The sequence below is a fragment of the Monodelphis domestica genome, chromosome 1 (genome assembly GCF_027887165.1).
Source record: "Monodelphis domestica isolate mMonDom1 chromosome 1, mMonDom1.pri, whole genome shotgun sequence".
In the NCBI taxonomy this organism is placed as follows: Eukaryota; Metazoa; Chordata; class Mammalia; order Didelphimorphia; family Didelphidae; genus Monodelphis; species Monodelphis domestica.
The window spans coordinates 311,729,840-311,742,680 of NC_077227.1; the positions used below are offsets into that span (position 1 = coordinate 311,729,840).

At 34.9% G+C, this 12,841-nt stretch overlaps 1 protein-coding gene across 5 annotated transcripts in view; it reads right to left on the bottom strand.

Annotated features, from left to right (window-relative positions):
* Positions 1–12,841, bottom strand: part of RAPGEF6 (Rap guanine nucleotide exchange factor 6) — a 285,799-nt gene that overhangs the window by 27,655 nt on the left and 245,303 nt on the right. For 3 of the 5 annotated variants that reach the window (XM_007473405.3, XM_016431778.2, XM_003339515.4), the window contains 4 exons: positions 10,763–10,786; positions 4,955–5,175; positions 2,124–2,315; positions 144–278 (listed from right to left, as the gene is read on the bottom strand). In XM_007473405.3, coding sequence (XP_007473467.1) covers positions 144–278; positions 2,124–2,315; positions 4,955–5,175; positions 10,763–10,786 — 572 coding nt within the window. The remainder of the gene's footprint in view (positions 1–143; positions 279–2,123; positions 2,316–4,954; positions 5,176–10,762; positions 10,787–12,841) is intronic. The other 2 variants (XM_007473406.3, XM_001365971.4) reach the window with 1 other exon arrangement.

The following is a 12,841-nucleotide window of genomic DNA, read 5'->3' on the forward strand; positions in this document are numbered from 1 at the left end:
GAGCCATAAGATTTAAGTTTTAATAATAAAAATTTTACTTTCTCACTAAAAATCTATGAATATCAATTCTATTATTAGAACACTTCAAAAGGGAAAATATTTGAGGTTTATAAACAGATGTATTTTGGGAGATTTTGCCCTACCTTTGCGAGGGGAACCTTGAGGAGATGCAGGAGGGCTAGAATGCAAAGATGATGCCATTGATAAAGTGTCTTCTGCTGGTTTCTTACCACTCACTTCTTCAGACATTCCTACAATTTTCTGTGATGCACTTGGACCTAAAAAAGAAAAAAAAAAGAACATGTGAATACAATTCTTCTACTTTTATTATTTTATATTTGTCTGAATTTTTATATAACTAAAGCCATAACAGAATGATATTTACAGTCAACTGAAATGATTGACGAAGGAGATTAAATGGTTTGGTAATGGTATACAGAGATTTTCATCTCTAGGTTTCCAATTCAAATTCAATCCATGTCAGCAGTGCCCAGAACTTGCTATTTTTTTTCTTTTTCAGTAGCCTAAGAGAAAGAAATCTGGTAATCTGAGAACAATACCCAATGACTCAAAAACAAGACAATCACCCCCCCCCATACAATACACTCCCTATAAATATATCTTTTCTGTAGTCTTAACAGAGAAAGAATGGATCCAAAAAGTACAGTTTTAGTTCTACTCTTCTGTCTAGCAGGACAGAGATAGGCATGCTAGTGGCAAAATGTAGGAAATTTTGCACTGAAACTACCTGTAGTATTATGTTCTGTGGATGAGCAAAGGAGGCTGGAGGACTGTCAGTGCAGCCCCATTCGTGAGCATTAAATTCATACTGAAGGAAAAAATAAACAAAAGAAATTATAAATTTACAGAAAATTAGTATGTACCTAGCAGAAAGTGAAAGGGTAGGAAGGGCATATTCCCTCTTCCTACTCCCAAGGGTATCCTAGGGGATGAGGAAAGGAGCTGAAGTCTCATATGAGCTTTCCTCATTCAATCTCCATGTGGAAGGTTTCTGGTAATGCAGTGAAGATTCTATCTAGTGCAAAGGAACTATTCACAGAATCAGGACAAAATATCTGCCACTGTACTGAATTCCAATATGGATTACAGGACCTAGACTAGAAAAGAAGGACCATATAGAACACAAGATTAAGTAGACTGACTAAGGTCACACAACTATAAGGGGCAGAGCCACATCCTCTAATTCCAAAGTTGAAACTCTCCACTGTATACTATGCTACCTCCCAATATAGGTAGCAAGAAGTGATTATTAATTCAAGATTTGCAAATCACATAGGAGTAAAATTAAATGAATATATTAGATGTATTTATGTCACAAAAGATCACTACATTTTGTACTTCATTGTCACATAAACATTATTTTACTACCTAACTGTATGCTCCTCATTCAGTAGTTTTGGGAAGCAATACATGAATAACGATCAGAAATGAGCCCAAATACAGCTCTAATGAGAATAGACCATTTATACACACACACACACACACACACTTTTCCAAATTTCAATCCTATAAATTCACAGGACTTAAAAGGAACCACAAACTCTAGTCTCTCTGATCTTCCCCTTTTACATGACAAATGAAAAACTAAGGCCTGTGAAGAAAGGACAGTAACTTTTTCATCTCATCTGAACTGTTTTTATTAGGATTCAGTGAATCAAACTCTTGACTCTTAACCCATATAGATGAGGATGGAAAGCATCCAGTGATTGCCATACATTAAAATTTTAATAAATTTATGAATTGTTTAATGCTGAAACTTATTCTTTACATTAAGAGTAGACATAGGTTTAATGATAGAAAGTCATTACTATCTAAACCTTTTCAGCTCATTAGTATTCTACTGATTTTACATTTACAAGAACCTCAGCTTCTAAGTTAGAATTGTGAATGTTTCAAAGACATAGTATGAAAGAAGATACAAGCTTTCATTAAGCAGCTTTTAAGAAGCATACATTAGGTTAATTCTACTCATTCAAAGAAAACTAACCACAAAATATGCCATGATCATAATTAAAGTTCAGATAGGTCATTTTTACAATCGAAGTTAGCAGCATGTTGACTTGTCAGATTAAAGAGTCTAAGAATTAACTACTTATACTCACCAAATGCAATGTGATCTTTTGTTGGACCCTTTTTCCTAATGGGGTACAAATTAACAGCAGGAACTTGAAGTACTTGGCTCATTCTGTTTGGTTGATGCAGATGGGCTTTTGTGATTTGACCAACTGACCTCAATGGCACTGGAGACATTTCTGATGATTTTGTTGATCGTCTCTCACTTAAATTCTTGTTCACTATTATGGGTAAATAGGAAGTAAACAACTTTGTATATTCCAACATAAAATAATATTTACTTTTAAAATAATCAACATTTTGGAATAAGCATGTTATATTAGAAGCAGTATCACAAAATCTCCAAGTAAGAGAAAAATTATTATTATTTCCTAATAACTTAGGAGGCCACAAAGTCCAACTGAGAAAAAGATTTCCATCTCCAAAAGTTAGTAGATTAACAATCTAGAACATCCTCATGTGATATTGATGTCTGGACCTATGGGACATAATATTGGGTGATACAACATGACCTGGGTGCATTGGTCCACATTCAGATCCTTCTATTTACTTCTTAGGGTTACCACTATGTTATAAGGAGCTTGGATTATAATTTATTAATATTATTTCAAAGTGATGAGTTTGACAATGGTATGATGGCTATGTATTTATATAGGTTAACTTGATCAAAAGAAGTTTGATTTAATATAAAATTAAATGTAGATTCATTTTTGCATTTTTTTTCAAAAATTATTCAATACACTTAGTACTTTATGGAATTTTTTTGGTAATATTTTTCAATTGCCATTATTGTTGAAAGAATGTGCAGGTTTCACTATTCACAATATCCTAATAGAAAGAAAATAATCCATCCTTTTAGGTGATGTCTCTGATCTTTCACTGTGATATGATGGATACAGTTCAAGAAATCTTAAAGATTCAGTTTCAGGACAATAAACTCTTCCTTTTTTTGCCTTATTTCAAATGCCAAATCAAAAGCACTGATGACAGTCACAATGTGAATAAGATATGGATTTCAATTTTCAAAGTTCATGTGCTGCTTTTCATAGTAGCAAAAAAACAAAGGGAAAAACTAAATGTCCAATTCTCTGGGGAATGGTTTAGATCAAATTGTAGCATATGGACATAATTCTATTCTTCATATGACTATGATGAATTCAGGGCATGGGAAGACTTGCATGAACTGATATAAAGTGAGAAAGCAGAATCAAAAAATATACAAAATGGCATATTCAAGAATTGTTTCTATACATTTATCAAAATAAATTATTAATACCTCCCTAAACAAAAAAGAAAAATACCGTTTCTTCAACAGAACTGTCTTTCTGCTATAAAAGACAAATAATCTACCACAGATTGTATTTCACTTTATTTGCTAAGGTCAATGCAACCATTTAAAGAAAAGCTTTGTTGATCAACAGCAATGTCAGGAATTAGAAAGCTACAGGACAGAGAAATTTTCACAAGATGTGTCACTGAATCCAAATTCTATTCTTTTGTTTTCACCCTTACCTTCCATCTTAGAAGGGCAGTAAGGGGCTAGGCAATTGGAGTTAAGTGACTTGCCCAAGGTTACACAGCTAGGAAGTAAGTATCCAAGGCCTCACTTGAACCCAGAACTATCCATCTCTAGGCTAGGCTCTATCCACTAAGCTACCTAGGTGCCCTCCTTCTATTCTTAATTTTGGAAAATCCTGATGGTCTATTTCAACTCTAATAGTTTAAATCATAAGGTTCTCTTTCTTCTTTCTCAATACTGATCAACTCATTACTTTATTGTCATACCCATATTTTTATTCACATTCTCAAGATTTCATTTATGAGAATAATCAAGAGACTAATTGTAAAGAAAGTGATTTAACCAGGGTCATATAGCTAATATGTGACTGAAGTAGCCTTTTCATGGAAGTCTTCTTGACTTCATATCTAGTGCCCTAGCCACCATATCATACATGGAAAACAGCCATTTGGTACATTTTATTTTCATTTATTTTGATGTTTAGTAGGTACCCTGTCAGTATTTTTTTTTGCCTCAGTTTCCTTTATCCTGGAAGACTTCAGCCAAGGAACTCAGTTCATCAGTAACCTGTGAACCTGGAACCTCTCTTTCTGACTGGAGGGTGAAGGGCTCTTTCCCAAATATCCATTTAAGGTGTGCATTCAGGTGAGTCATCTTTTTATTTACCACTTAGTGTTGTATTCCTCTGGACTTCTCTATGATGCCAGGAACCAGGTACCTTTCTCTTCCCTCCCTACCTTCCATGTTTTCAACTTTTTTTGTGTGTTATTTTCTTCCTTAGAATTCAAGTTTCTAGAAGGAGGGGCCTATCTCTCTTTAGGCTTTTATTTGTATTCCCAGTGCTTAACGCAATCTCTGTATAGATAAAACATGGGGGTTAGATTCACACATATTCTTCTCTCCCTCTCTCCTTCCTTCTCCCTCTCAGCTCTAGGATAAAACGGAGCTTAGAAGAGAAATAGCTAAAGGAATAATAACACTATCTGAGTACAGAACAGACAAATGAAAGCTATTGTTCCAAGTTTCTGCCAGTTCAAAAGAAGTCATGTAGTAAGCTACATGGAGTAATGGGGGTGGGGGGTGGGGGAGGTGGGTGTTTGGAATGTACAATCTGCCAAAGACCTATTAGATAAAAATAATGTTTCAATGTTAAATTTTTTTTAAAGTTTAAAAATAGTCAGGAATATAAAGTCTTCCCAATCACTATCATGGTCCTTTTAGTATTTTTCAGAGTACCTCAAAAATCAATCACCTTAGTATAGTTTACATTCTTAGTATTAAATTCAGTGGAGTAACTGTTCTGGTGCTACAAAAACTTGTGAGGTAGGCACTGCTACTTACAAGTACTATATGCAGGCTCCCACTGCAGTGACATTATTTGGAACTTTTCCTCATCGGTTTCCACATTAAGGTTGGCAAGATACTGCTTCACTTTCCTGGCCATCTGAGCATCCTCATACAACTTCTTAGCATTCAGCAATGAGCTTCGGCGGGCCCGTTTTTTGTGAGCACCTCCCTGAACATCCAGCATGTTTGAATTTGTGCTGCCCTGACTCAATGACCTGTAGAAGAAGGGGGAAAAAAAAACCTAAATGAAACATAGTTCTTTCATGAACTTTCTAAGTGTGAAATCAATCCAAGAAGCTGGCACAGATTAATTTGATCCCTTCAGTTAATGCTATTACATGCTGATGCTAATGAGTTAAAGGGGAAATAGCATTAATACAGTAACAAAATTTCTTAAAATGGCTGGATGATATGCCACTGTTCTTATTTAAGAAAAAGAGAATACAGAAAAATGCAGAATTTACAAAAATGAGGTTAAAAACTAGCTATGAATGAGGAAATGTATTTCTAACTATGTCTATACTGGCAAAGGAAGCCTTTGGTACAAGTGCTAGAAAACAGCAGGAAAAACCTGTGTTGGTCTTGACCAAATTGACACCTGGAATTATAGCCTAACTCTGGAACACAATTAGACTCCAGGAAATTAGGCTGAATTAACCCCTGTCCTTGCTCACCATCTATCACATATATGGTATAGGATATAGAAGGCTAGGTTGGAATAAGAAAGATCTGAGTTCAAGTCCAACCACAGACACTAAAACTGGAGGCAAGCCAATTAACTTCTTTCAGCATCAATTACCTCACCTATAAAATGATGACCTCTACATTCATCTAATCTAAATCTATGATCACATTATATAGGTCCTTGCTGTATAAGTGACAGCAAAGGGGACTGTATGTCAACAAAATAAATATGAATTATAAGAATACATAACACAGTGGTCCCAGTTGCCAATAAAGCAAATAGTTCTCATTCTCTCTTCAGACTCAGTGAGAATCATATATACTGCATCTAAGCCACATTTACAAATGGCAACATTATTATGGGACCTATTAATGGTGAATAAGGGTAAACACAAAGTTCAGTGGTCCCCAGAGGCAGCAGAAGATCCTTGGCTACCAAAAAAATAAAAAAATCCCACTACCATGACAACCGCACTGCTTTGGGACTGGTTCCCTGCTTTATACCTATCTTCTCTTAATTCTACCGAATGGTACAAGGAGTCCCAGAACAAAGGTAGCATCAGTAAGAAATGGAATAGCTAACTTACTCATGCTTATTCTCCCTTTGTAACTCCTGTCTACCAATGCCTTCTGCTACAATTTTGAAGAAAACTCAATTTCAATGTCCATAAAACCTGTTCTTGCTACTGAGATTCCAAATATAAAATGGCTAACTTTTGACTCATTTATTTCAAAATAATTTGTATTTCATGGACAAATGAATAGTAATCACACATAAAAAATTCTAGAAAACATCAACTTGTATATTTTCCATAGTGTAAAAATCACCTAAATTATCTATATTTCTTGATGATTTCTTTATTTCTCAATAATTTAATTATACAAAGATAGCAGAAATCTCTCCTTGAATATAATAAAATGAAATCATCTCAATTAAATCAAGTCCTTATGTTTCAAAATACTTTTTAGGAATATTCTCTGATGTTGCAAAAGATAATGCTTAATGTTGACAAATATGCTTTTAATATAACCCTTCAATGAAAGAAACAGGAGGTAAACTAAGAATATGGGCCATTCATATATAACTAGCAAAAATTATGATCAGAATAATGTTCTAAGGATAGGGACAGAATACAATTATTTATAATCTTTGTTAAGATAATCAGAAAGGACAAGACACAACATGGTAAAAAAATATGAAGGTGCAGACACCAAACATGACAGCAACATTCGGGGGGAAGGGAAGCATGGCCATGGGGAAAGAACCACAGAAGGAAAAGAAAAGCTTATAAACAATAAGCAAATTCTAGAAACAGGTTAGAAAGTCTTCATCAGATTAATTAAAAGCCACAGCATGGGGAAAAAAAAATCAGAGTGGAATTTCAAGAAGACCACTTATTAAGGTATAAAGCACAGGATCTTAACTACTATGTCAATTGTCTTAACTCTACCTTCTTCCTTCACTGTTGCTGTCATCATATTCATCCATGGACGGCTATTAAAAAAGTAACAAATCCTTTTTTTTATTAAACACCTTACCTTCTATATTAGAATGCTATGTACTGGCTCCAAGGTAGAAGAGCAGTAAGGGCTAGGCAAAGTGGATTAAGTGTCTTGCCCAGGGTCAAACAGCCCAGGTTAAACAGCTAAGAAGTGTATGAGGCCATATCTGAACCCAGGATCTCCCAAACAAATCCTTCTGTAAAATGGCATTAAATGATTCTCTAGAGGCTTACCTAATCTAAATATCCTTGAATGTATTTGATTTATCTCCCTTCTTCTTTACATATGGTAATAGATATATACAATTTGATGTAATGCCATGCTCTTACATGCATAGTTGAACATGCTGAATACTATTAACAGCATGTGTTTATTTCTACTAAATGTATGTTCAGATAGAAAATCAATATGAGTAACATAAATAAGCAAAATTCATTGGTACTTATGCCTCTATTTCAAGAGAGCCACAAGATTTTATAGCTGAGGAAGAATTAAAGAATCTATAGAATAACAATTTTATCTTGCAGGTGAAGAAACAGAAGGAAAAAGGCAAAGGAAAGGAGGTTAAGGGAGGAGGAAATGAGAAATAGGAAGGAAAAGTAAAGGACATGAGGGCAAGAAGAGAGATTTTAAAAGAGGGAAAGGTGAGAAAGGAGGAGGAAGCAGGAGGGAGGAGAAAGGAAAGGAGAAAGAAGTGTAGAGAAGGAGGAAGAGAGGAAGAGGGAAGAAAAGGGAAGAAAAGAGGGAGTCAGGGAAGAAGGATGTAAGGAAGGTAGAGAAAAGGGGAGGAAAGAAGAAAGGAAGGTAAGAATATTGGAGAGATCAAGAGAGAGGTACTAAAACAGTGGCCCAGATGAATTCAGAAAAAAAGAATAAATAGATATGATTGCCAAACTATTGTCAGTAATATATGAAAGCCCATGGAAATGGGAAAGGTAAGAGACTGGATGACAGCAATTGATTCTATTTTCAAAAAATGCAAAAGAAGAGAGTTTGCAACTTATAAGCCAATGAGCTTAAGTTTTATTCCCAGGAAAATTGTAAAATGGAATATTAATAAAATGGTTTATAAACATCCAGAAAGGGAAGTGGTAATTACAAAGATTCAACATGGCTTCATCAAGAATAGGTCATGATACATTACTAATCTTATTTTTCTTTTTTGACAGTACCAATCCAGTAGAGGAGTGTGATACTTGGGATATAGTTAACTTCTTTTTTAGTATAGCTTCAACAATATATCTCAAATTATTCTTCTGGAAAAGATGAACACTGTGTACTAGAACAGAATACAGTGAGATGTATTTAGAATTGGCTGATGATCAAGCACAAGCAATAGAAATTAAGGATTCAGGGTCAATGAGAGATGTTTAATTCTTTGTACTTGAATCCCAATGTTTGGCATACAGTGGACAGTTAATAAATGCTTATTGGATGACTGATTAGGAAAGATCTCTAGTGAAATAGACCAGGGAAACTTGGCCTTGTGCTGTTTAATATTTTTATCAGTGAACTGGTGTGCAAAGAAAATTTGTCCTTTCCCCTTTCTGGGGTTGCACTTGAATACCTGGTGTGAGCCTGAACTTAACCCGGAGGTGGGGATTGTGTGAAGGAAATCATTGAGTGACTTGGGTCATGAAGACAGAATGGCAGCAATAGAGTGGAGAGATCATGAGATGGAGGGGGCGGTGCCCTGGATTGCACCCCCTTTGCAGCCCAGACAAATTAGAAAACCACAGTTAGCTCCCGAGACATGATATGTGAGAGTTAGTGGGCAGAGAAAAAGTTTGATAAACTGAGGGAAGAGCAGATTTCTCTCTCTTTAATTCTATGTTTATTGCTGGCTGGACTTCCCTATGAGCATGGCTAGGGAGCCCTAATGGTGGCCGCAGAATAGCAAGCTAAATGGAACAACAAAGGAAAATAAACTATCCCTTATTTTTCCATCTTTTTCCCTTACTACTTTTGATTAATAAAGTTATCCATTTATGGCCAGTATCATAATTTTCTTGAATTCTCACCAAATTTGGAGATGACATAAAGTTGAAAGGGATGGCCAACACAATGGACAAAAGAGCCAAGAGTTCAAAAGATTCTCATAAGGAGAGATCATTGAGATGAAGGTAAGTTGGAATTCTTTACAGATAATAGTCAAGTCTTATGCTTGGATACAAAAAAGTCCATTTCCATTTTTTTTGACAAAAAAGTCAATTTCCTAAGTAAAAGAAGGAAGAGGCAAAGTTAGGCAACAGTTCTGAAAATGATCTAGGGATTTGGATGAATAGCAAGTTCAATGAGTCAGCAATGTGATCTTGGGATGCATTTGGATTAAGCATGGCTTTTAGGAATAAGAAGTTGAGAATTCTACTGTGTTCTACCTTCATCAGACTTCTGTTGGAATATTGTGTTCAGTTCTGGGAACCACAGTTTATTGATGACCAGAAGAAACAATCAGATAAAGGGGGTTGGGGCCAGGTTACATGGTGATCAGTTGAAGAAAGTGTGCATGTTAAACCAGGAGATAACTAAGTGTCCTTACATCCTAACAGTGTTCAAGTCATGGAGGAGGGAATAGATATGCTCTATTTGGACCCAGAGGAAAAACACCAGGAACAAAAGACAGAAATTAGAGGGGGTCATTTTAAAGTTGATGTCTGGAAATTTTTCTTCTACATTAGAGCTGCCTGAAAATGGAATGGGATGCATTAAGAAGTAGTGGGCCCCCTTTCTTTGGAGGTCTTCAAGTAAAAGCTTGAAGCAGGCAAATGGCTATTTGTTTCATGTACAGATTGTAAGATGGCAGCTGAAGTCCCTTCAGACTTCCCAATTCTATGATCCTGTAGGTTGCTGGCCTGCATTACTAGAGTTTTGAAACCCAGTTTTCCATACACTAAAATTACTATCTAGGATCCTCTGCTCACAAATGAACTTATCCATATTAAAAGTTCTACAAATATGTACTTTAAAAGTGCATTTTATTATTTTTATTATGTTAACTGTTTAATTATATTAAACCAAATGCACATGAAAATTGATCACAAGGATTTAATTAAATGAATCTTTTTGAAGTTCAGAGCTTTCACCATGTCGTATGCCAGACTCCTCTTCTTTAGTGCTATGATCCACCATCATGTTTGATTTAGTGATTCTACCGTTTCTTATGTAACTACAGAAATGCCTAATTTAAAATGAATCATTTAAAAGCATGTATTGGGATTTGTGGGATACATCATGAGATAACTGATCCCAGGGGTTTAAAAAGAAAAAGAAAGCCCCTTTCAAAAGGTTTCATTTTGATTGCTTTTAAATTTTATATTTTTTAAATCTTATCTACTTTCACTAAAGTCTATCATGGTCATAAATATAGACCTTAAGAATCTCTTGAGCAAAGGTGCTCTCCATGATGTTGGAGACTGATGTTGAAACTTAAAAACAAAATAGGAAGCTCCATTACCATATTTGTGTCCTTTAAGGAAAGGACATTCATTTATCCAAATGCAAAATAACAAGGTTAATACAAAGCGTGCTGTTTTATGTGCATGCACTAATGAACAGGATGCAATATGTTAAGGGTTGCATAACTTTTATCTTAATTGCATTCATCTCTACACTTACCCCAAACTCCTCCACCTCTTCTTCCTGTAAGCAAGACCCATAAACATTCAAGCACGGTTTGAATAGGAAAGCACAGGAGAGAGATCATAGATGAGAGTCAGAGAAACTATCCAGACAGAACAGAAAAGAAAATTTTACCATGGAAAAAAACTATTTCCTATTAGTGAAATGGTTTTAATGGCACACAAGGGTAGGGAAATGGGGTGTAATGATGACTTACCACACATAGAGAACACAAAACACAAAGTATTTAACATATATGAATTTGGGGACAATTACTTGGCACTGAAACCAAGCGAAGGCTTTTGTTTTGCAAAAAAGGAAGGAAAAAACAGTAGTTGACTATGACAGATATCAATATTTTTCTTATTCTAAAGTGCATGATTAGTAATCTTTTTAAAATAAAATATAATATACATCCTAATATTTAGAAAGAAGTCACAGGACCAGAAATACATGAATTAAAGCTTTAGAATTTCATTTTTAAGTTTAAAATTCTCCTTTTAATGTATTTTGGAAAAATAATATGATCAATAAATTCCTCAAAATCCAAGTTGCTATAGGGGAGGGAAGGCAATAAGCATTTATATAGAGTCTACTATGTCCTAGGTTCTTTTTAGGAATATTATTTCATTTCATCCTATAACCCTATTAAGTAGATGCTATAATTATCCTTACTTTATACTTGAGGAAACTGAGGCAAACAATAGTTAAATGACTTGCACTAGGTCATACAGCTAGTTAAGTGTTGAAGTTCCTGACTTCTAAGACCAATGCAATCAAGTTTTTAGAATCATTATTGGGGGGGGGGGCTTTAATTTGCATAGGAAATAAAAGGGTTTAAGGGGTCAACACTCAAATAAGTGAAATAATTTGGACTTTATACATGTTAAGACTTAAAACAGTTTGGGAAGGTCTATCTACCAAAAAAGTTGCCCCCAAAAGGTCACAATTACCCAGCAAAATATCTTTTTTAAAACCCTGTGGTACACTCATGCCCATTACACTCTTAAGTTCTTCTGCTTCTCTCCCCAACCCTGAATTCAGCCACATTTGTCTTTACTATCTAGAAGGAGGTAATGTCTGCAGTTCACAATCCTATTTCCCATTGGACCCATTCCTAAATCATTCTTTAAGGAAAAAAAAAGCCCTTAATTTCCATCTTAGATTCAATACTATATATTGGTTACAAGACAAAAGAATAGTATGGGCTAGACAATGGGGTTTAAGTTACTTGCCCAGGGTCACAGAGCTAGGAAGTGTGTAAGGACAGATTTTAATTTAGAACCTTCCACCTAGGCCTGGCTCTCAATCACCTAGTTGCCCCCCTAAAATCATTCTTTATAATCAGAGAATCTGCTTTTTAATAGCCAAAGCTACAACCACATCACCTACTCAAAAAGACTCCATGGCATAAAACTATAGAGAATGCCAAGCAAATAGACATTAGACCAAGTAGAAGCTACAATGATTTGGTGACTCTCCTAAATGATTTCCCACTCCCCAACCCTCATGCAACAGTTCTATAGGAAGATGAAGGCCAGTGTGAATGTCAGATGTGTGATTTAAAAATGCTAAAGTATTATTTGTATGTTTTAAACCAAAAAAAAAAATTGATTAACAAAAATAGTGTCTGCCTCAAATTTTCATGGCTTTGGTTACTGTGCCAAAATCCTTGGTATAAAAATGGAGCCTTGACTATGACCATAAATGTACACTAACTGACCTACTTGTTAACAGCATCTTAACAAATAAAAGCAATGGACCTTTTAAACATCAGATGTATGAATTTTTATTTATTAGTAATTTTTAAATGATTGAATAAAAACCACTGTGCAAAGTTTCTGAAAAGAAGCAATGTATGTCAGTTGATAAGTACCTCTAAATACTATGAAATTTTTATTTATTAAGCTACTAATGCATTAAAATATATCTTGGTTAAGTATATAATGAAAAATGCTCAGTGTTGATTCTGCTGTACATCAAGTATCCCAAAGAAGTGGCAACAAATACTGAACAATAATACTGTATCTTAAGAAACTGCATACATTTTACATATGATAAAATGAAGCTTTGAAA